The 21,301-nt window shown below is 40.5% G+C and overlaps 1 protein-coding gene across 3 annotated transcripts in view; it reads right to left on the reverse strand.

Moving 5' to 3' along the window:
• CHD1L (chromodomain helicase DNA binding protein 1 like) overlaps positions 1-20,575 on the reverse strand; it is a 71,179-nt gene extending 50,604 nt beyond the window's left edge. For all 3 annotated transcript variants that reach the window (XR_005834022.1, XR_005834023.1, XM_040626841.1), the window contains exons 1-2: positions 20,417-20,575; positions 864-976 (exon numbers count right to left, since the gene is read on the reverse strand). Coding sequence is in view for 1 of the 3 variants with exons in the window: in XM_040626841.1 (XP_040482775.1) it covers positions 864-976; positions 20,417-20,549 (246 nt within the window). In the remaining 2 variants the exon portion in view is untranslated. The remainder of the gene's footprint in view (positions 1-863; positions 977-20,416) is intronic.
• Positions 20,576-21,301: the final 726 nt, after the last annotated feature.

Below are 21,301 nucleotides of genomic sequence, written 5' to 3' on the forward strand. Positions count from 1 at the left end.
AATAGTTTTAGGACACTTAAAGTAGAGCTGTATGAATACTCTGGAGAAAGGCAAAGGACAAGTGGAATTTGCAGGCTCTGAATGAAGTCCGGGGGATCCCAATGTGCAAAGCAAAGGAGACTGCAGGGAGGGCTCTGCACATGATCTGAGTGTCTCTTAGCCTGGCTCCCAGAGACACCCAGAAAACTTACCTTTGTTTTGGTTGCATAGTTCTCAGTTCAGGAATGTACTAGAACCTGATTTATTTGCCTGAGAAAGCTGAAGGTGACAAACCAGACTCAAAAGTCATTTTGTGTTCTGAATAACCCCAAGATCAATGAGGTATATGTGGCTTATAAAGTAGTCTCCAACACATGGTCAGATAGAACGTGCAGAACTATGTGCAGAACTGCTCCAACTGGATGTTTACGTATGTGAGGTCAGACTTGCATTTTGGAAGACAGGATTCTTCCTCTGCACTTCTCTAGCATGGCACAGAAATGAGAAGTAGTCCCTACCACCCACTGAGGAAGAGCGATAAATAGATCCAGTTAACTAAATAGAAGTATTGCTAAGAAGGGAGGAGTCCATATGATCCTGGGGGGCGGGGGGGGGGCGGGGGACACGACAGAACAGTACGACAGATACATTTACATAGAGAAAAACCTTGCCCATTAATTGCAATCCTATGTCAAGTGACACAGTTCAAAACCATCCCCATAGCTAGGAAAGTCAATTCCAAGGTCATAATCTCTTAACAAAGGTTCAGGCGTTTTACCTCCTAGTATAAAAACCCACAGTGGTAGCTAGCAGCTAAAGACAGTGATGAGTTGTGAGGAGGTATTTCAGCAGAGGTGAACAGTGGTCACTCCACAGTAACATACCTGGCAGGTCTTACCCAGGCCCATCTCATCTCCCAGGATGCAGCCATTCTGACCATGGAAGCACTGGGCAAGCCAGTTGACTCCCTCCAGCTGATAAGAGCGTAGATGAATCCCTAGAAATAAAAAATACAGCAAGTCTGAAAAGAAGCCATTTCAGCACACACAAGCTATCTTCTAAGACGTCAACTAAAGAACATTACAGCTATATCCCTTGCTAGGAAGTTATAGAAATGTAAACATGTGCTGACTTCCAAATAACTTTTTTTTTCCTTCCCAAATGACTTTTTGAGCAGACTTAGTCACCATTATATTTGAAGCCCTAAAACAGCCTGTCCATGTCACAGGATCCATCTGACAGACGAGAAAGTTGACCTGGGATTTGGCCTCTATACTGCCTGGCTCCCATGTCAGTGTCCATTCTAGGAATGAGGCATTACTAATGCAACATAACCACAAACAACAACACTTGGAGGGTACATGTGTCTGGCTGCTTAACTGCAACCATTTAAGTTTGCCAACAGTGGTAAAGGAAAAAAAATCAAGACAGGACTAGATTAAATTATGTTTCAATAGACAAACAGCACCATTAAGAACTGACACGATCTTGCATAGAGAATATTTAACAGCGCACAAGAACAGCAGGAAACATCTGAAACCCACATGGAGCTTCTGCTCTCTCTCTCTCTCTCTCTTTTCTCTCTCCCTTGGGGAAAAAAAAAATCCAATTTCAGAGAATAACCATATCTGGGGGAAAGAGAAGACCCCAAACATACTTTAACAAAAATATAACTTTCTGGTTTAGTAACTCATGACCTTTACAAAGAAACTAGATGGTATATAATAATTGTAGAACATTAAAAAAATGAACAAGTTATTTTTATTAAGCACTTCCTAAATACCAGGAAGAGCAGCAAACACTTTACCTAAATTGTCTCATTTGATACTTACACTCATGTACTAGGTATTATCCCCAGTTGTAGGTTAGAAAATTCAGATAACTGAGGCTCTAGCTCAAGATGGCAGTGTGGAGGTGGGGGTGAGGGGATGGGCAAAATGGGTGAAGGAAAGTGGGAGACACTGGCTTCCAGTTATGAACAGAAAAGGAATATGGTCCATGATATTTTAACAGCATTAAGTGGTGCCAGATGGTAGTAGCTACATTTGCAATGAGCATAACATATAGAGAAGCTGAATCGCTACGATGTACAACTGAAACTAATGTAACATTGTGTGTCCAACTATACTCAACTGAAAGCAAATAAGAGTTAAAATAAAATAAATGTTTCAAAAAATATGGCAATGTAGGGAGATCCTGAGCATACTTCCTCCCACAGATACACCAATCTACAGCTATCTATGGAACAATTTCCTCTGAGAAAAACTTAAAAACTGGATTGGGAGATAGGGGAAAAAAAATAACTTAAAAACTGGTAGAGCGATCTCTTCACCTCGAGCAAAAGAGATGGAAACAACACTGCAGAGGGCAGGAAAGGCTGAGACACAATCTTGCCGTAAACCCCACCCTCGGTGATATGACCCACAGTTAGGAGAGGATGAAGGGTTCGCACCCCACACTGGGCACCTAACTCTTAAGACCAGCACCTGAGAGTGGGGCGCCCGGGTGTCTCAGTCAGCTCAGTGTCCAACTCTTGATTTCAACTCAGGTCGTGATCTAGGGTCATGAGATCCAGCCCTGCAGTGAGTGGGCTCCCTGCTCTGCAGGGAGTCTGCTTCTCTCCTCCCTCTGAGCTCCCCCATCCCTGCTCATGTGCTTACATGTATGCACTCTCTCTCTCAAATAAATACATAAATCTTTAAAAAAAAAAAAAAAAAAAAAAAAGACCAGCACCTGAGAGGAGCCCCCAAAACATCTGGCTTTGAAAAACTGAGGAACAACTCTAAAAGGACCTACACACAAACTCACCCACCCCAGGGCACAGCACAGAAGCAGCCCTCTGAAAAGTGCTCAGACTTTATGGGGAAAAGACTCACTTCCTAACAGTAGAGCACTGTCTGCGGTTGCAGGGGCCTGCTGGGGCACTGCCCAGAGATGGAGGCTGGTAGGTCCCATCTTCTTGCTCTCTCTCTGTGCCTTGCTAAAGCAGGCGGGTGCCATCTCCCTTTTTTTTTTCTTTTCTTTTTCTCCTCCCCCCCCCCTTTTTTTCTTTTTTCAGTGGGTGCCATCTTTACATTATCCTTCTGCATACTCCAGAACACCAGTATCTCCAAGAGGGGAGCTTCTACACACATTTGGTGCCCCAGTTTTTTACTTTTGGTGACCTGGTTTCTACAACTGCTATCCAGAGGACGCTCCTTGAGTGACTGGCTCTGGAGAGTAGGAGGGCTTGTGTTGCTGGGTCCCACGGGACAGTAATAACTGGAGATTCTGTTCTTGGCAGACTACCACCCCCAGGGCACTGAACAGATAACAGACAAAAACACACCCTCAGTTTTCCTGAGAAAGAGGCCTATTTGCTTGCCCATGAGCTTTGGCCTGAGTGACAGGCTTCTGGTTTGGCACACCTATGGAGGCCTACAGAGTTGTTCTCAGGGAACAGAAGATGGTGGATGAAATCTTTGCACTCTTCCTCAGCCTCACTCCAATTCACCAGTATCTTCCAGAAAGAAGATTATATCCTTTTCTGGTGAGCCCTGATTTTGCAGCTGCTGCCTGGACACACCTCTACATTGCCTGGCTCTGGCCAGGCTTAAAATCGTGGATTTACAGTACTCTAACCAATGAAGAAAGAGTTCTTAAGTAGTTACCACCCCCAGGGCACAGCAAGAGGCAACAGGCCCAAGGGCTCAATCTTTTAGGAAAGAGGCCTATTAGCTTACCATTATCTGTAGCCTGAGAAGTAGCTTCTTTTTTTTTTTTTTTTTAAGATTTTATTTATTTATTTGACAGAGACAGCCAGCGAGAGAGGGAACACAAGCAGGGGGAGTGGGAGAGGAAGAAGCAGGCTCCCAGCGGAGGAGCCTGATGTGGGGCTCGATCCCATAATGCCAGGATCACGCCCTGAGCCGAAGGCAGATGCTCAAGGACTGAACCACCCAGCACCCCCTGAGAAGTAGCTTCTAATCAGACACACGTCTAATGCTGACTGTAAACCTTAACTGAGACCTTGGAAGGTACGCACTATCTTCACTCTCTCCCTCTGCCACACTCCAGAGTGCCAGCATCTCTCCAGGGGAGCTCTTATACATGTCTGGTGCCCAGTTTTTACGTCTGGTGCCCTGGTTTTTGTGATCGCCACCCAAGGGATTTCCCGTGACTGCCTGGCTCTGCTGGCTAGGGGGGCTTGCGTTCCTGGGTCCCACAGGACTGTAACAATGGCATGCTGCCACCGCCAGAGCACTAAACAGACAGCAAACTGAAACAAATGAAAAGTCCTCCTTGCTGGTCCTAGAACTTCAGCCTTGGGGCAGGCTTCACCCTTTGGCAGGCTCTAGAGGTTACAAAGTACTCTCAGGGAACATAGGCTGGAGGGTGCCACCACCACACTCTCACCTTGCCTCCTTGCTACAGACCACTAAAATCTCCCAGAAAAGTGCTTATATACTTGTCTGTAGTCCCAAGTTTGTCACTGTTGCCCAAAGGACACCTTAAAATTGCCTGGCTCTGAGGACAGTGGGGCTTCTGCTTACAGTCCAACAGGACTGTAGATATTTGCATTCTTTTTTTTTTTTTAAAGATTTTATTTATTTACTTGAGAGAGACAGAGGGAGAGCAAGCGCACATGCACGCACAAGTGGGGGGAAGGGCAGAGGGACAACTGGACTCCCCACTGAGCACAGAGCCTGACATGGGGCTTGATCCCAGGGCTCTGAGATCATGACCTGAGCTGAAGTCAGATGCTTAACTGACTGAGCCACCCAGGTGCCCCAGCACTGCATGTATCTGTATTCTTTAAAAGCTGCTGAGGGTCTGGCTTCCAATCCAGTCTGAATGGAACTGCTGACTGAGATCCCTCCCTTTGTGAAACTGACTGGTCTTGGCACACCATAACTACTGGGAACTATTAAAACTAAAATAGGCTGGGGTGCCTGAGTGGCTCAGTCGGTTAAGTGTCTGCCTTTGGCTCAGGTCATTATCCTGGGGTCCTGGGATCAAGCCCCGTGTTGGGCTCGCCGCTAAGCAGGGAGCCTGCTTCTCCTCCCTCTGCCTGCCTCTCTGCCTACTTTGCTGGCTCTCTCTGTCAAATAAACAAAATCTAAAAAATAAATTAATCAATTAAAATAAAATAAAATAGGCTGCCTGTAAAATCACAAAGATGTGAAAGACAACCAAGAGCTTAACAGGGTTGAATAGTATGTTTTATCACCTACTTTATGTCCTACACAAAACCAACCCTTCAAGACCCAGAATATGCATAGAAACCGACAGGAAAGACAAGCACAATGAGGAGACATATGAATATGTCCTAAACAAAAGAACAGATAAACCCTTGGGAAAAAACTTCAAAGAAACAGTTAAATAATTTACCTGCTGAAGAGTGCAAAGTAACGGTCATAAAGACGCTCATCTAATTGAGGAGAAGAATGGATGAACTACATGAGAACTTTAACAAAGAGACTGAAAATATGAGTTCCACACAGAATTCAGAGAACTGAAAAACACAGTAATTGAGCTGAAAAACAAACAAAAAACAAAACAAAAAAACCAACAACAGAAGAGTTCAACAGCAGACTAGATAAAACAAAAGAAAAGATCTGTGAACCTGTAGACACAGCAGGAACTCGCCTAAACAGAGCAGCACAAAGAACAAAGAATTTTTTAAAATGAAGAAAACTTAAAGGGACCTCTGGGACAACATCAAGCACACTAACATTCACATTATAGGAGTCCCACAAGGAGAAGTGAGAGAAGAGGGGGGAGAAACTTATTTGAAGAAATAATGGCGGTTTTTCAAGGAAGATGGCAGAGAAGTAGGGGACCCTAGTTTCATCTGGCCCATGGAAGTCAGCTAGATAGCTATTAAATCATTCTGAACACCTACAAACTCAACCAGAAATCTGGGAAAAGAATTGCTGCAATTCTACAAATAGAAAAGCCACCACTTTTTCCAAGGTAGGAGATATGAAGAAGTAAATCTGAGGACATATATCCGAAGGTAAACCCCGGGGGTTTTATGGAGGGAGCCTCCATAAGCCGGTACTGGAAAGTGATAGATCAGCAGAGCACAAAATCGGAACTTTCAGTAATCTGCTCCAGTGGGGGATGTCCCACCTGAAATGTGCTTGGGTGACTAAGCAGGGCAGAATCCTAGGTGGGACAGCACGGTCTCAGGATCCTAGGGGTCACAGAGAGAACGGGGGTTCCTGAGTGCAGCGAAGCCCCAAGCATCAGAGCAGGGAAGCTGGACAAAAAGAGATAGCCCAAGAGGGGGCTTTCTGCTCAGTGTGGCCATAAACCTCAAACTCTGACACAACTGGGTGACTGCTCTTTGAGCAGGGCCCCAGCAAGCGACAGAACCACGGTGAGACAGTCCTCCTTCTCCCTCCCCAGGAGCAGCAAGGCTGAGCACCGGAGGAGTCCATAAAGTTTGCAGACTCGAAACAGGGTTGCACGCCTGAGATAAAAACGTTTGGTCACAAGCTGGGTGAATACAAAGTGCAGACAGAAACCAGGGAGACGAGTGACTGACTGCTTTTCTGTGAGGGTTCACTGAAGAGTAGGGAGCATAAACTTTCAGCTCCAGGACTGGATATTGGGGCAACGCCATTTTCATTTCCAACCCCCATAGTGGTACGAAAAGCTTTTAGGAAACAAAAGACACATAGAGCAATCTGGAGCTGCTTACGCTGAGCCCAGCCCCCTGGCAAGGGGGAATACAATTCCGCCCTGGCAAAGACAGCTGAGAATGAGTGCAACAAGCCCCTTCCCCAGGAGACCAGCAGAAATATCCGGCTAATACCAAGTTTACCAATCACACAGAACTGCAAAACTCCAGTGCTGGGGGAAAACGGTATACAGATTTCATGGTTTCTTCTCATGATTCTTTAGTCTTTCAGTTTTAATTTTTTTTCCTTTTCAACTAATTTTGTGTTTTATCAACTTTTTAAAATCTTCATTAATTTTCACTTTTACATTTATATTTTATACTTTTTTTCATTTCTGGCTTCCTTTCATCATACTCAGTTTTATTTTTGGATATGCATAAGTTTTTCTTTCTTTACAATTTCGGGATCTAGTTTCTTCTAACAAACAAACCACAAAAAACGTTTATTTGTTAGGATCTAGTATATTGCTCTGTTCTGTTCACCTGTTTGATTATATTCTCTCTTTCACTTTTTCTTTTTTTTCCCTCTTTTTTGGTTTCTGATGGCTTCTGATTTGATAGTATATATTTTGGGGGGTCATTGTTGCTATCTTTGTATCTTCTTCTCCTTAACTTATACTTTTCTAGACAGAATGACAAGACAGAAAAACTCACCCCCCCCCCAAAAAAAAAAAAAAAAAAAAAAAACCCCCCCCCCCCCCAAAAAAAAAAAAAAACAGAACAAGAGGCAATATTCACTGCCAGGGACTTTGTCAGACTAGAATTCAGAATAACGATTATAAAGATACTACCTGGGCTTGAAAAACGCATAGAAGACACTTGAGAACCCTTTCTGGAGAAATGAAAGAACTAAAATATAATCAGGTCAAAATCAAAAAGGTTATTACTGGGGGCGCCTGGGTGGCACAGCAGTTAAAGAGTCTGCCTTCGGCTCAGGGCGTGATCCCGGCGTTCCGGGTTCGAGCCCCATGTCAGGCTCCTCCTCTATGAGCCTGCTTCTTCCTCTCCCACTCCCCCTGCTTGTGTTCCCTCTCTCACTGGCTGTCTCTATCTCTGTCAAATAAATAAATAAAAAATCTTTAAAAAGAAAAAAAAAAAGGTTATTACTGAGATGGGAAAAAAAATGGAGGCCCTAACTGCTAAGATAAATGAGGCAGAAGAAATAATCAGTGATACAGAAGACAAAATGATGGAAAAAAAGGGTGCCTGGGTGACTCGCTCAGTTAAGTGTATGCCTTCGGCTCAGGTCATGATCCCAGGGTCTTGGGATCAAGCCCCACATTGGGCTACCTGCTCAGCGGGGAGTGTGCTTCTCCCTCTCCCTCTGCCTGCTACTCCCCCTGCTTATGCACACATGCTTTCTCTCTTTGTCAAATAAATAAATAAATAAATAAAATCATTTAAAAAAAAAAAAAGAAAACAAAATAATGGACAATAACGAAACCGAGAAAAAAAGAGATAAACAACTACTGGACCATGAGGAGAGAATTCGAGAGATAAGTGATACCACAAAGCAAAACATTATTAAAATAATTGGGTCCCAGAGGAAGAGGAAAGAGAAAAGGAGCAGAAGGTATACTGGAGCAAATTACAGCTGAGAACGTCCCTAATCTGGGGAAGGAAATAGGCATTCAAATTCAGGAGGCACAGAGAACCCCCCCTTAAAATCAATAAAAAGAGGTCAGCACCTCAACATAAAATAGTGAAGCTTGCAAATTTCAGAGACAAAGGGGAAATTCTGAAAGCAGCTCCAGACAAGAGGACCTTAACCTACAAGGACAGAAACATAAAGCTGGCAGCAGACCTATCTATAGAGACCTGAAAGGCCAGAAAGGACTAGCATGATATGTTCAGAGTGCTAAATGAGAAAAATATGCAGCCAAGAATACTTTATCCAGCAAGGATGTCATTCAGAATGGAAGGAGAGATAAAGAGTTTCCAGACAAACAGAAACTAAAGAATTTGTGATCACTAAATCAGTCCTGCAAGAAATATTAAAGGGGATCCTGCAAGCAAAGAGAGAGCCCAAAAGTAACACAGACCAAAAAGGAACAGAGACAATATACAGAAACAGAGATATTGCAGGAAATACACTGGCATGAAATTCATACCTTTCAGTAGTTACTCTGAATGTGAATGTGCTAAATGCTCTAATCAAAAGACAGAGTGTATCAGATTGGATAAAAAAGCAAGACCCATCGATATGCTATTTATGAGACACTCATTTTAGACCCAAAGATACCTCCAGATTGAAAGTGAGGGGTTGGAGAACCATTTATCATGCTAATGGACATAAAAAAAAAAGCTGGGGTGGCAATCTTTATATCAGACAAATTAGATTTTAAACCAAAGACTGTAATAAGAGATGAAGAAGGACACTATATAATAGTTAAAGGGTCTATCCAACAAGGAAATCTAGCAATTGTAAGTATTTATTCCCCTAATATAGGAGCAGCCAATTATATAAACCAATTAATAACAAAATTAAAGAAAAACATTGATAATAATATAATAATAGTAGGGGAATTTAACACCCTACTCACAGCAATGGACAGATCACCTAAGCAGGTCAACAAGGAAACAAGGGCTCTGAATGACACACTGGACCAGATGGACTTCACAGATATATACAGAGCATTCCACCCTAAAACAAAAGAATACTCATTCTTCTGGAATGCACATGGAACTTTGTCTAGAATAGATCACATCCTGGGTCACAAATCAGGTCTCAACCAGTACCAAAAGACTGGGATCATTCACTGCACATTTTCAGACACAACGCTTTAAAACTTGAACTCAATCACAAGAGGAAATTTGGAAGGAACAAAAATACTTGGAGGTTAAAGAACATCCTACTAAAGAATGAAATGGGTCAACCAGGAAATTAAAGAAGAATTGAAAAAACTCATGGAAACAAATGAAAATGAAAACACAACTGTTCAAAACCTTTGGGATACAGCAAAGGCAGTCCTAAGGGGGAAGTATATAGCAATACAAACATTTCTCAAGAAACAAGAAAGGTCTCAAATATACAACTAAACCTTATACTTAAAGGAGCTGGAGAAAGAACAGCCAATAAAGCCCAAAACCAGGAGAAAAGAGAAATAATAAAGAATAGAGGAGGAGAAGCAGGAGAAGAGAAATAATAAAGATTACAGCAGAAATCAATGAAATAGAAACTAAAAGAACAGTAGAACAGATCAACAGAACTAGGAGCTTTGAAAGAATTAATAAGATCGATAAACCCCTGGCCAGACTTATCAAAAAGAAAAGAGAAAGGACCCAAAGAAATAAAATCAAGATGAAAGAGGAGAGATGATGACCAACACCAAGGAAATACAAATAATTTTAAGAACATATTATGAGCAAATATATGCCAACAAATTAGGCAATCTGGAAGAAATGGATGCATTCCTAGTAACATATAAACTACCAAAACTGAAATAGAAAGAAATAGAAAACCTGAACAGACACATAACCAGCAAAGAAATTGAAACAGTAATCAAAAAACTCCCAAAAAACAAGAATCCAGGGCCGGATGGCTTCCAAGGGGAATTCTACCAAACATTTAAGGAAGAATTCATACCTATTCTTCTGAAGCTGTTTCAAAAAATAGAAATGGAAGGAAAACTTCCAAATTTGTTCTTTGAGGCCAACATTACGTTGATCCCTGCACCAAAGAGCCCACCAAAAAAGGAGAATTACAGACCAATATCCCTGAAGAACATGGATGCAAAAATTCTCACCAAGATACTAGCCAATAGGATCCAACAGTACATTAAAAGGATAATTCACTGCAAACAAATGGGATTTATTCCTGGGCTGCAAGGGTGGTTCAACATCCACAATCAATATGATACACTACATTAACAAAAGAAAGGACAAGAACCATATGATCCTCTCAATAGATGTAGAAAAACCATTTGACAAAGCACAGCATCCTTTCTTGATTAAAACTCTTCTCAGTGTAAGGATAGAAGGAACATACCTCAATATCATAAAAGCCACATAAGAAAAGCCCACAGCGAATATCATTCTCAATGGGGAAAAACTGAGAGCTTTTCCTCTAAGGTCAGGAACACGACAGGGATGTCCACGCTCACCACTGTTGTTCAACAGAGTACTAGAAGTCCTAGCCCCAGCAATCAAACAAAAAGAAATAAAAGGCATCCAAATTAGCAAAGAAGTAGTAAAACTCTCACTCTTCGGAGATGACATGATATGCTATGTGGAAAACCCAAAAGACCCCATCCCGAAATTGCTAGAACTCATACAGGAATTCAGTGAAGTGGCAGGATAGAAAAAGCAATGCACAGAAATCAACTGCATTTCTATAAACTAACAACAAGACAGAAGAAAGAGAAATTAAGGAGTCGATCCCACTTACACTGAAAACTCTAAGATACCTAGGAATAAACCTAGCCAAAGAGGTAAAGGATTTGTACTCCGAAAACTACAGTACACTCATGAAAGAAATTGAGGAAGACACAAAGAAATGGAAAAATGTTCCATGCTCATGGATTGGAAGAACAAATACTGTTAAAATGTCTATGCTACCTAGAGCAATCTATACTTTCAATGCAATCCCTATCAAAATACTATCTATATTTTTCACGGAGCTGGAACAAAAAATCCTAAAATTAGTATGGAACTAGAAAAGGCCCTGAATAGGCAAAGGACTGTTGAAAAAGAAAACCACAGCTGGTGGCATCACAATGCCGGACTTCAAGCTCTATTACAAAACTGTAATCATCAAGACAGTATGGTACTGGCACAAAAACAGACACATACATCAATGGAACAGAATAGAGAATCCAGAAATGGACCTTCAACTCTATGGCCAACTAATCTTTGACAAAACAGGAAAGAATATCCAATGGAAAAAAGACAGTCTCTTCAACAAATGGTGTTGGGAAAATTGGACAGCCACATGTAGAAGAATGAAACTGGACCATTTTCTTATACCATATACAAAAATTTTTTAAAAAATGGATGAAAGACCTAAATGTGAGATAGGAAACCAACAATATCCTAAAGGAGAACACAGGCAGCAATGTTTTTGACCACGGCTGCAGCCAACTTCTTGCTAGATACATCTCCAAAGGCAAGAGAAACAAGCAAAAATGAACTACTGGGTCTTCAACGAGGAAGAAAGCTTTTGCACAGCCAAGGAAACAGTCGACAAAACCAAAAGACAACCGACAGAATGGGAGAAGATATTTGCAAATGTCTCATCAGATCAAGGGCTAGTTTCCCAAATCTATAAAGAACTTATCAAACTCAACACCCAAAAAACAAAGAATACAGTCAAGAAATGGGTAGAAGACATCAACAGACATTTCTCCAAAGAAGACATACAAATCGCCAAAAGACACATGAAGATATGCTCAACATCACTCAGCATCAGGGAAATACAAATCAAAAGCACAATAAGATACCACTTCAAGCCAGTCAGAATGGCTAAAATTAATAAGTCAGGAAACAACAAATGTTGGTGAGGATATGGAAAAAGGGGAACCCTCTTACACTGCTGGTAGGAATGCAAGCTGGTACAGCCACTCTGGAAAACAGTATGGAGGTTCCTCAAAAAGTAAAAAATAGACCCAGCAATTGCACTACCAGCTATTTACTCCAAAGATGCAAATGTAGTGATACAAAGGGGCACGTGTATCCCAATGTTTATAGTAGCAATGTCCACAACAACCAAACCATGGAAAGAGCCCAGATGTCCATCAACAGATGAATGGATAAGCAAGATGTGAGATAGATAGATAGATAACTCAGCCATCAAAAAGAATGAAATGTGCCATTTGTAACGATGTGGATGGGACTAGAGGACATTATGCTAAGAGAAATAAGTCAATCTGAGAAAGACAACTATCAAATGATTTCACTCATATGTGGAATTTAAGAAACAAATCAGAGGAGCATAGGAGAAGGGAGGGAAAAATAAAGTGAGGTGAAACCAGAGAGGGAGACAAACCACTAAGAGACTCTTAACCACAGGATACAAACTGGGGTGTTGGGGAGAGGGGCGATGGGGTAACTGGGTGACCGGCATTAAGGAGGGCATGTGATCTAATGAGCACTGGGTGTTATATAAGACTGATGAACCACTGAGTTCACCTCTGAAACTAATACACTATATGTTAACTTACTGAATTTAAATAAAATTAAATTAAAAAAAAAAAAAGAAATGATGGCTGAAAATTCCCCTAACCTAGGAAAGGAAAAGAAAAAAAATTCATATCCAGGAAATCCAAAGAGTTCCAAGTAAGATGAATCCAAAGAGACCCACAAGTACATTACAATATAAATGTCAAAAGTTAAAGACAGAGAGAAAATATTAAAGGCAGCAAGAGAAATACAGTTTGATATGTATATGGGACAGCCTGTAAGACAATTAGGAGATTTATCAGCAGAACCTTTGCAGGCCAGAAAAGTGGCACAATATATTCAAAGTACTGAAAGAAAAAGACTTCCAACCAAGAGTACTCTACGCAGTAATGTTATCATTCAAAATTGAAGAAAAAACAGTCTTCCAGACAAGAAAAAGCTAAAGGATTTCATCACCTCTAAACCAGCGTTATAAGAAATGTTAAGGGATCTCTTTGGGCTGAAAAGAAAGGCACTAATTAGTAACAAGAAAACATATAAAAGTATAAATCTTACTGGTAAAGGTAAATATATACTAAAGGGAGTGGATTAATCACTTATAAAAATAGTCTGAAGGTTAAAAGACAAAAGGAGCAAAATTAACCATAACTATAATAATTAAATAAGGTACACAAAAGAGTAAAAGCTGTAAAATGTGACATCAAAAACATAAAACGTGCTGGTGGGGGAAGAGTAAAAATGTAAAGCTTTACAATGAGTTCAAAATTATTATCAACTTAAAATAGACAGCTGTAGATATAAGCTGTTATATGTAAACCTCATGGTAAGCACAAAGCAAAAACCTATAGTTGATACACAAAAGATAATAAGAAAGGAATCCAAGCATACTGCTATAGAAAATCATCAAACCACAAAGGAAGAAAGCAAGAGAGAAAGGACAAAAGAAGTGCAAAACCACCAGAAAACAAAATGGCAATAAATACATACTATAATAATCCCTTAAGATGTTCATGGACTAAATTCTCCAGCCAGAAGGCAGAGTGGCTAAGTGGATTAAAACAAAAACAAAAACAAGACCCACATATACTCTGCCTACAAGTGAGTCATATCAGACATAAGCATATAAAGTAAAAGAATGGAAAAAATAGACGATGCAGATGGAAACCAAAAGAAATTGGGGGTAGTTATATCAGATAAAATGGACTTTGAAACAAAGACTGTAAGAAGAGACAAAGAAGGGCATTACATAATAACAAAGGAGTCAATCCAACAAGAGGATATACCATTTGTAAATATTTATACACCCAAAATAGGAACACCTCAATATATAAAGCAAATATTAACAATCCTAAAAGGAGAATACAATAATAAGAAATACAATACTAGTAAGAGACAGAAATACAGTAAGAGATCCTAATACCCCAATTAACGTCAATGATCATACAGACAAAAAAATCAATAAGAAAACATCAGCCTTAAATGACACATTAGACCAGTGGACTTAACAGATGTACATAGGACATTCCATTCAAAGCACCAGAATGCACATTCTGCTCAACTGCACATGGAACATTCTCCAGGATCAATCATATGTTAGGCCACAAAACAAGCCTTAAGTTACGAATGAAATCATATCAAGCATCTTTTCTGATGACAATGTTGTGAAACTAGAAATCAATTACAAAAAGAAAACTGGAAAAATCTCATGCGATTAAACAACATGCTACTGAACAAATAATGGGTCAATGAAAAAATCAAAAGCAAAATTAAAAAACACCATGAGACAAATGAAAAGGTATATACTACATATTAAAACTTATGGGATGCAGCAAAAGCAGTTCTAAGAGGGAAGCTCACAGAGATAAATGCCTACCTCAAGAAACAAGAAAAATCTCACATTAACAACCTAACTTTACAAGGAACTAGAAAAAGAAGAACAAATAAAGCCCATGTTAGCAGACGGAATGAAATGACAAAGATCAGAGCAGAAATAAATGAAAAAGAGACTAAAAGGACAACAGAAAAGATTACTAAAACCAAGAGCTGGTTCTTTGAAGAGATAAATATTGGCAACCCTTTAGCTAGACCCAACAAGAAAAAAAGGGATTCAAATAAATACAATCAGAAATGAAAGAGGAGGGGCACCTGGGTGGCTCAGTTGGTTAAGCGTTCAACTCTTGGTTTCGGCTCAGGTCATGATCTCAGGGTCATTAAGATCAAGCCCCTCATCCAGCTCCATGCTCAGCATGGAGTCTGCTTGAGATTCTCTTCCTCTCCTTCTGACCCTACCCCTGCTCACTCTCTGTCTCTCAAATGAAATAAATAAAATCTTTTAAAAAAATGAAAGAGGAAACGTTACAACACCACAGAAATATGAATGAGCATAAGAGACTACTATGAACAATCACATACCAATAAACAACCTAAAAGAAATCAATACATTTTTAGAAACATACAACCCTCCAAGGTTGAATCTTGAAGAAATAGAAAATCTGAACAGACCAATTATTAGTAAAGAGATTGAATCAGTTATCATAAACCTCCCAAAAAACAAAAGTCCTGAACCAGATGACTTCACTGGTAAATTATACTAAACATTCAAAGAAGAATTAATACCAATTCTTTTCAGTCTTCTAAAAAAAGAAGGGTTGGGGGGTAACACTTCCAAATTGTTTTTACAAGTTCAATAATACCCTGATACTGAAACCCAACAAGGACATCACAAGAAAATTATAGGTCAATGTCCCTGAAGAACATAGATGCGAAACCTCAATAAACTATTAGAAAACTGAATTCAAAAATACATTAAAAGGATCACACACCATGATCAAGTGGGATTTATTCCAGGGATAAAAGGATAAACATCCACAAATCAATTTGATATACCACATTAACAAAATGAAAGATAAAAATTATGTGATCATCTCATAGATGCAGGAAAAGCATCTGACAAAAATCAACACCCATTTGTGATAAAAATTCTACACAAGTGGGTATAGAAGGAATATACCTCAACATAATCAAGGCCATATAGGACAAGCCCACAGCAAACATCATATTCAATGGTGAAAAGCTTCGCTTTTCCTCTAAGATCAGGAACAATACAAAGATGCCCATTTTTGTCACTTTTATTCAACAGAGTATTTTGAAAGTCCTAGTCACAGCAACTAGGGAAGAAAAAAAGGGGGGCATCGAAATCAGAAAGGAAGAAGTAAAACCGTCACTATTTGAAGAAGACATATCATATACAGAGAACCCTAAAGACGCCACCAAAAAAAACTATTAGAATAAACTAATTCAGTAAAGTTGCAGGATGCAAAATCAATACACGGAAATCTGTCGCATTTCTATACACTTACAACAAGCTATTAGAGATATTAAGAAAACAATCCCATTTTATCCTCTCCCAACCCTGTACTTTTTGGATTTTTAATGGAAGCTTCAGCATGTAGTCATCATCAATCATTAACTTCATTTTAAGCCCTTTTCCCATCTCAAGGGAATGGGGACTGGAGCTGAAAATTCCAAGCTTCTAATTATGGCTTGTCCTTTCTTGTGACCAGCCCCCACCTAAGAGCCATCCAGGAACATACCCAGAGTCACCTCTTTAGAACGAAAGATACTTCTGTCACCCACGAAATTACAAGGGTTTCAGGAACCCTACTCTGGGAACCAGGGGACAGAGCCAATATATATTTTCCATTATCTCACAAGACCATTAGTCCAACTGTCAGCTCCAGGACCCCACCCACCTCAGCTACAATCCATACCAGTAAAACGGATGCTCAGACTACTCTCCAAGAGAAATGCAGAAAACCCAAATCCCTCCCAGACTGTGGCTTCTCCCACATTTTCCCCTTCCAAATCTCCCACAGTCATCATGTACAACAGAACTAGAAGGGAGTCTGGGAAATGTAGTCTTTTGCTTTATAGCCTCGAAGATGTGGTAAGGCAGGCTTGGGGGCTGGGGAAGAAATAAATGTGACAGTACCATCAGCTATATCTATCACAGAGTTGTTTGAATTCTCTTGCCTACCTCTCAGGAGGGTGAGGAGTACAGGCATACCTCATTTTATTGTGCTTCCCTTTACTGACCTTCACAGATGCTGTGCTGTTTTTGTTTTTGTTTTGTTTTTACAAATTAAAGGTCTGTGGCAACCCTGAGTAAAATGGGTGTATAAGCGCCATTTTTCCAACAGCATTTCCAACAGAAACTCTGTGTCTCTGTGTCACATTTTGGTAATTCTCACAATATTTCAAATTTTCTCATTATTGTTGTATCGGTTATGTGATCTGTGATCGGTGATTACAACTTACTACAAGCTCAGATGATGGGTTAGCATTTTTCAGCAATAAAGTGTTTTTTAATTAAGGTATGTACATTGGTCTTTTTTTTGATGCTACTGCATACTTAATAGACTACAGTATAATATAGACATAACATTTATATGTACTGGAAAACAAAAAAATTCACTTGACTAGCTTTATTGCGATATTCACTTTACTGCAGTGGTTTTTAACCAAATGAACCTGCAGTATCTCTGAGGTACGCCTATCGTGGAAAAGCAGGAAAAACAGCACAAGTAATAGGTCTGCATGTTCCAAAAACAAAGTGGTCCTACACACTTTTATGATCCAATGTTCTTTGGGTTTCTGAAGTTCACTGGAATGTATGGGATCTATCTGCGATACTATTCAGGGGACGAAGATCAACTAAAAGGTTGTTTTTTGTGTTTTTTTTTAAAGATTTTATTTATTTATTTATTTAATAAATAGAGAGAGAGAAAGAGAGAGAGCACAAGCAGGGGGAGCAGCAGGCAGAGGGAGAAGTAGGCTCCCTGCTGAGCAGGGAGCCCAATGCGGTACTCAATCCCAGGACCCTGGGATCATGACCTGAGCCAAGCGCAGATGCTTAACTGAGCCACCCAGGTGCCCCTAACTAAAAGTTTTTTAATCACTGGGAAGAACACTGCATAGCAAATACCTGTTTCATTGGTTTTCAAAAAGTGGCTAATTCATTACATATTTGAGAGAAAAAAAAGACAGTCAAGTTCCTTCCTAATACATTTCTGGGGAAATAAAAATTTAAATATAAAGAGATCATAAATGTACTAGAAGAAAAATATTAAGCCAACAACAATAAATTCAGAGTAGTAAAGCGCCACCTAAGCAAAATACTAAAGGCAAAAATTTAGAAAAAGGCTGAAAGATTGGACTACAAAGAATTTTTAAACATCACCACTGAAATACACAAACACACAACTCAAAATCAAAAGACAAACTAGAAAACATATTCCCAATACCTGTAGCAAATATTTAATATCAATGCAAGTAAGAACAAAGCAAAAGACAAACAGTTAAAAAATGGGCAAGAAACATAAATACACAAGGAACAAAAAGAAGACAAATATCCAAGTGTCCATCAATACTAGGAAACAAACATTAAATTAAACAACAAAAGAACATTTTTAACTTCTCAAATCAGAAAATATCAGTGTTCGTGAGAATGTGGAGAAATGAGCAAAATTTTCACATACTCTTTGGCCTAGAAATGCTGCCTTGAAAGAATTAAAAATTTATGAATGTAATAAAATTTGGTTACAAGGACATTTATTAGTATTATTTATAACCACAAAAAAATCAAAAACTTAAATACCCACATATTTGGCTGGTTAAACTATAGCACATCCATTCACTGAAAGATCTGTATCCACTAAATATGATATTGAAGAAGACGAAATGACTAGAAAGACTAAATGATATTAGAAGAAAAAACTGTTTCCAAAAAGTATGCATATGAAACCCCATTTTTGCTCCTCTCCCTCGCTCCACACCCTGCCTCAGAGAAGAAAAAAAGAAATCATATGTACACACACAGATCAAGGACTGGGAGGATAAATGAGAACATATTAACAGTAAGAGGATTATGGCAATTAAATTTTTTCTTTATGCAAAGAATATTACTCTAAATGTTTTACAAAGAACATGTACTACTTCTGCAATAAGGAGAAAAAAAATCAGTGAAGATTTTTAACCAACTCTCAAAAAATCATTTTGCAACGTATAAATTCTAGTAAATAGAAACAGGAATTTCAAGCTATAATATTCAATGGTTATTCTTTTGTGTATACCTGTTTTCTATTTTTTTCTTTCCCTTTACCAATTTATTGTTCCCATCACTAAGTTTCCACATGTGTCTACTTCCTTCTTCATTAACTAACTCACCAACAAGCAAAGGTGCAACATCTTATGTCTCCTACTTTTTACTAAAATAACACACATCCAGATGACATTTCTCCAGATGTATTATCTGTATCAGTGAGCACACTTCATCTAGCCTTCTCCCACAAATGTTCTCAAAGCATCACACCTAAAAACACATGCAAAGAATAGGTACACACAAATATGTAAGATACCCACATAAACACCAGTCCATAAATTTCTGTTTAGGTTGGATACACACTCCTTACAGACACAGATACACTCATTCACACAGCCTCAGGGACGCAGGAAAGGTCTTTCTCTTTCGTGTCTGTATCCCACCCATTCATCTTCATTCCTCTTCTAAGCTGGATACAGAACTGCATCTTTTGTTTCATTCTGAGAATGAACAAAACCTCACTTCCTTGGCATTTAGTACGTAACAAGAGGTTTAATAAATATTGGTTTATACTTTTGGAAGCACTCACAGTCCCGAGCGTAGAAACTCTGGTAGGGCAGGGCCCGATTTTGTTTTGTGCATCTCTGTACCTAACAACTCACAGTATGTAGCTCCCAGTAACACTGAATAAATAATTAATTAACGTCTACACCACTGATTATTATTGATCCAAGTTTCTATAATGCAGTTAAAGCATGCTCTGCGTCCCCATTTTATAATTCAAAAAATCGAGGACTGGAGAGGTTAGGTGGTGAGTCAAGCGTAGCCAGGCCAAGAAATAAGAAAATAAGGCCTGAGTTTTTCCATCCACAGGAGATGCTGTCACCCTCGCTGTTTGAAGAGCTTCGAGCTTCAGAGATTCTAGGGAAGGACTGGTATAAATAAAATACACTTAAGTGCGGTAAGGTAAGAACTAATAAACTTTGCTTGGCTTTGTATTTTAAAATGAAGCACTGCGGGAGAATTAACCAATGGGAAATTATCAAAGAACTGCACGTGCACGCTAAATGAAGAAGACAGCGGATGCAAGTAGGCGGTTCTGATAGTTTTACAGGAGCAACTCATGAAACCCGCAGTCCAGGCCTCCAAACCGACCGGAACAGAAACTTTAAACAACACACATTCTTGGGGCGCCAGGACTTCCTCTGCATCTTCAGAAAGAAAGGGAAAGAAAGGGCTTACCTTCGGCACAGGGGTCTCAATGAATCGTCGTCCCCCCTCCCCCCTCGCCCCGCTTCCCCATCCGGAATCATTCATTCCGCGCCCGCCAACCCCGCGCTGCGCCGGCGGGGGCAATGGCTACCTGGCCCCCGACCCGGGTCCTCTGTGCCCTGCCCCACCCTCAGGTAAAACAAAACAAAACAAAACAAAACACACAGGACGGCCCACCCAGGGCGCCGAAGGTCCGTTCCTGGCGCGGGGACCCCCGGCTCGCCGGGGCGAGTCCCAACGAGATGACAGGCCCCGGACGAAGCTGGACCGGGGCCACTGACCTGTCAGGCCCCACTGCCTTAGGTCCTGCTCCTGCACCCGTGCCCGCACCGCCTCGCCTCGGCTCCGGGTCTGAAGGGCACGTAGGAAGCCCGGCATGGAGCCCCTACATGTCGCGGGACCAGCGCTCTCCATCCAGCCCAGAGAAGCTCCGCCCCGCGGCGCCCGCGCGCTTCCTTCCGACGCGCCCCGGCGGATCCCAGCGCGCAGCCGCCGCCAGAGGACGCGTCCTGCGCGGAGTACTGGGGCTAGCGGTACACCGAGTTCGCTTTCCGACTCTCGTTTTCACTCTTTCCGGATGTGCTCTGCGTGTTCTCCGCTCGTCCGGAGGTTGGACTATGCTCACCATTGATTTATTAGCACCATTGACTATGCGCCAGGACATACCATTGACTGCTGGGCTCTGGGGCTACAGAATTCAGTAAAACATGGTCCCTGACCTCCAGCGATTCACAGCAAGAATGTCAAGCATGGTGTGCTCAGTTCCGTTTGCACCAGTGATAAATTGGTTTGAGCCCTGAAATCCTCTTATTTACTCCCTGTTGGCCGTAGGCCAAAGTTAGGAACTTCTGAATGGTAGGATATTAAAATCATGAAAATTGTCATTACCGCAATGGATTTCTTAAGTGAATTATGGGGAACAAATTGAAGCAATGTGTTAGATTAAGGGTCACCATGACAACATCAGCTTTGAGTGGATTTATGACGTAGTAATTTATAATTAGTAGTGTACCACTGATACAAAATATAATAACCAAATAACTGCAGTAATGATGCAGTTAGAGCTGCTGCGCTTAGGGTTTTACAGGTATTTATTTTCTTATTTAACCCTCACGGTAACCCTATAAATAGGTACTAGAATTGTCCCCACATTAGATGAGGAAAGC

The sequence above is a fragment of the Ursus maritimus genome, unplaced genomic scaffold (assembly GCF_017311325.1).
Source record: "Ursus maritimus isolate PB19 unplaced genomic scaffold, ASM1731132v1 scaffold_12, whole genome shotgun sequence".
In the NCBI taxonomy this organism is placed as follows: Eukaryota; Metazoa; Chordata; class Mammalia; order Carnivora; family Ursidae; genus Ursus; species Ursus maritimus.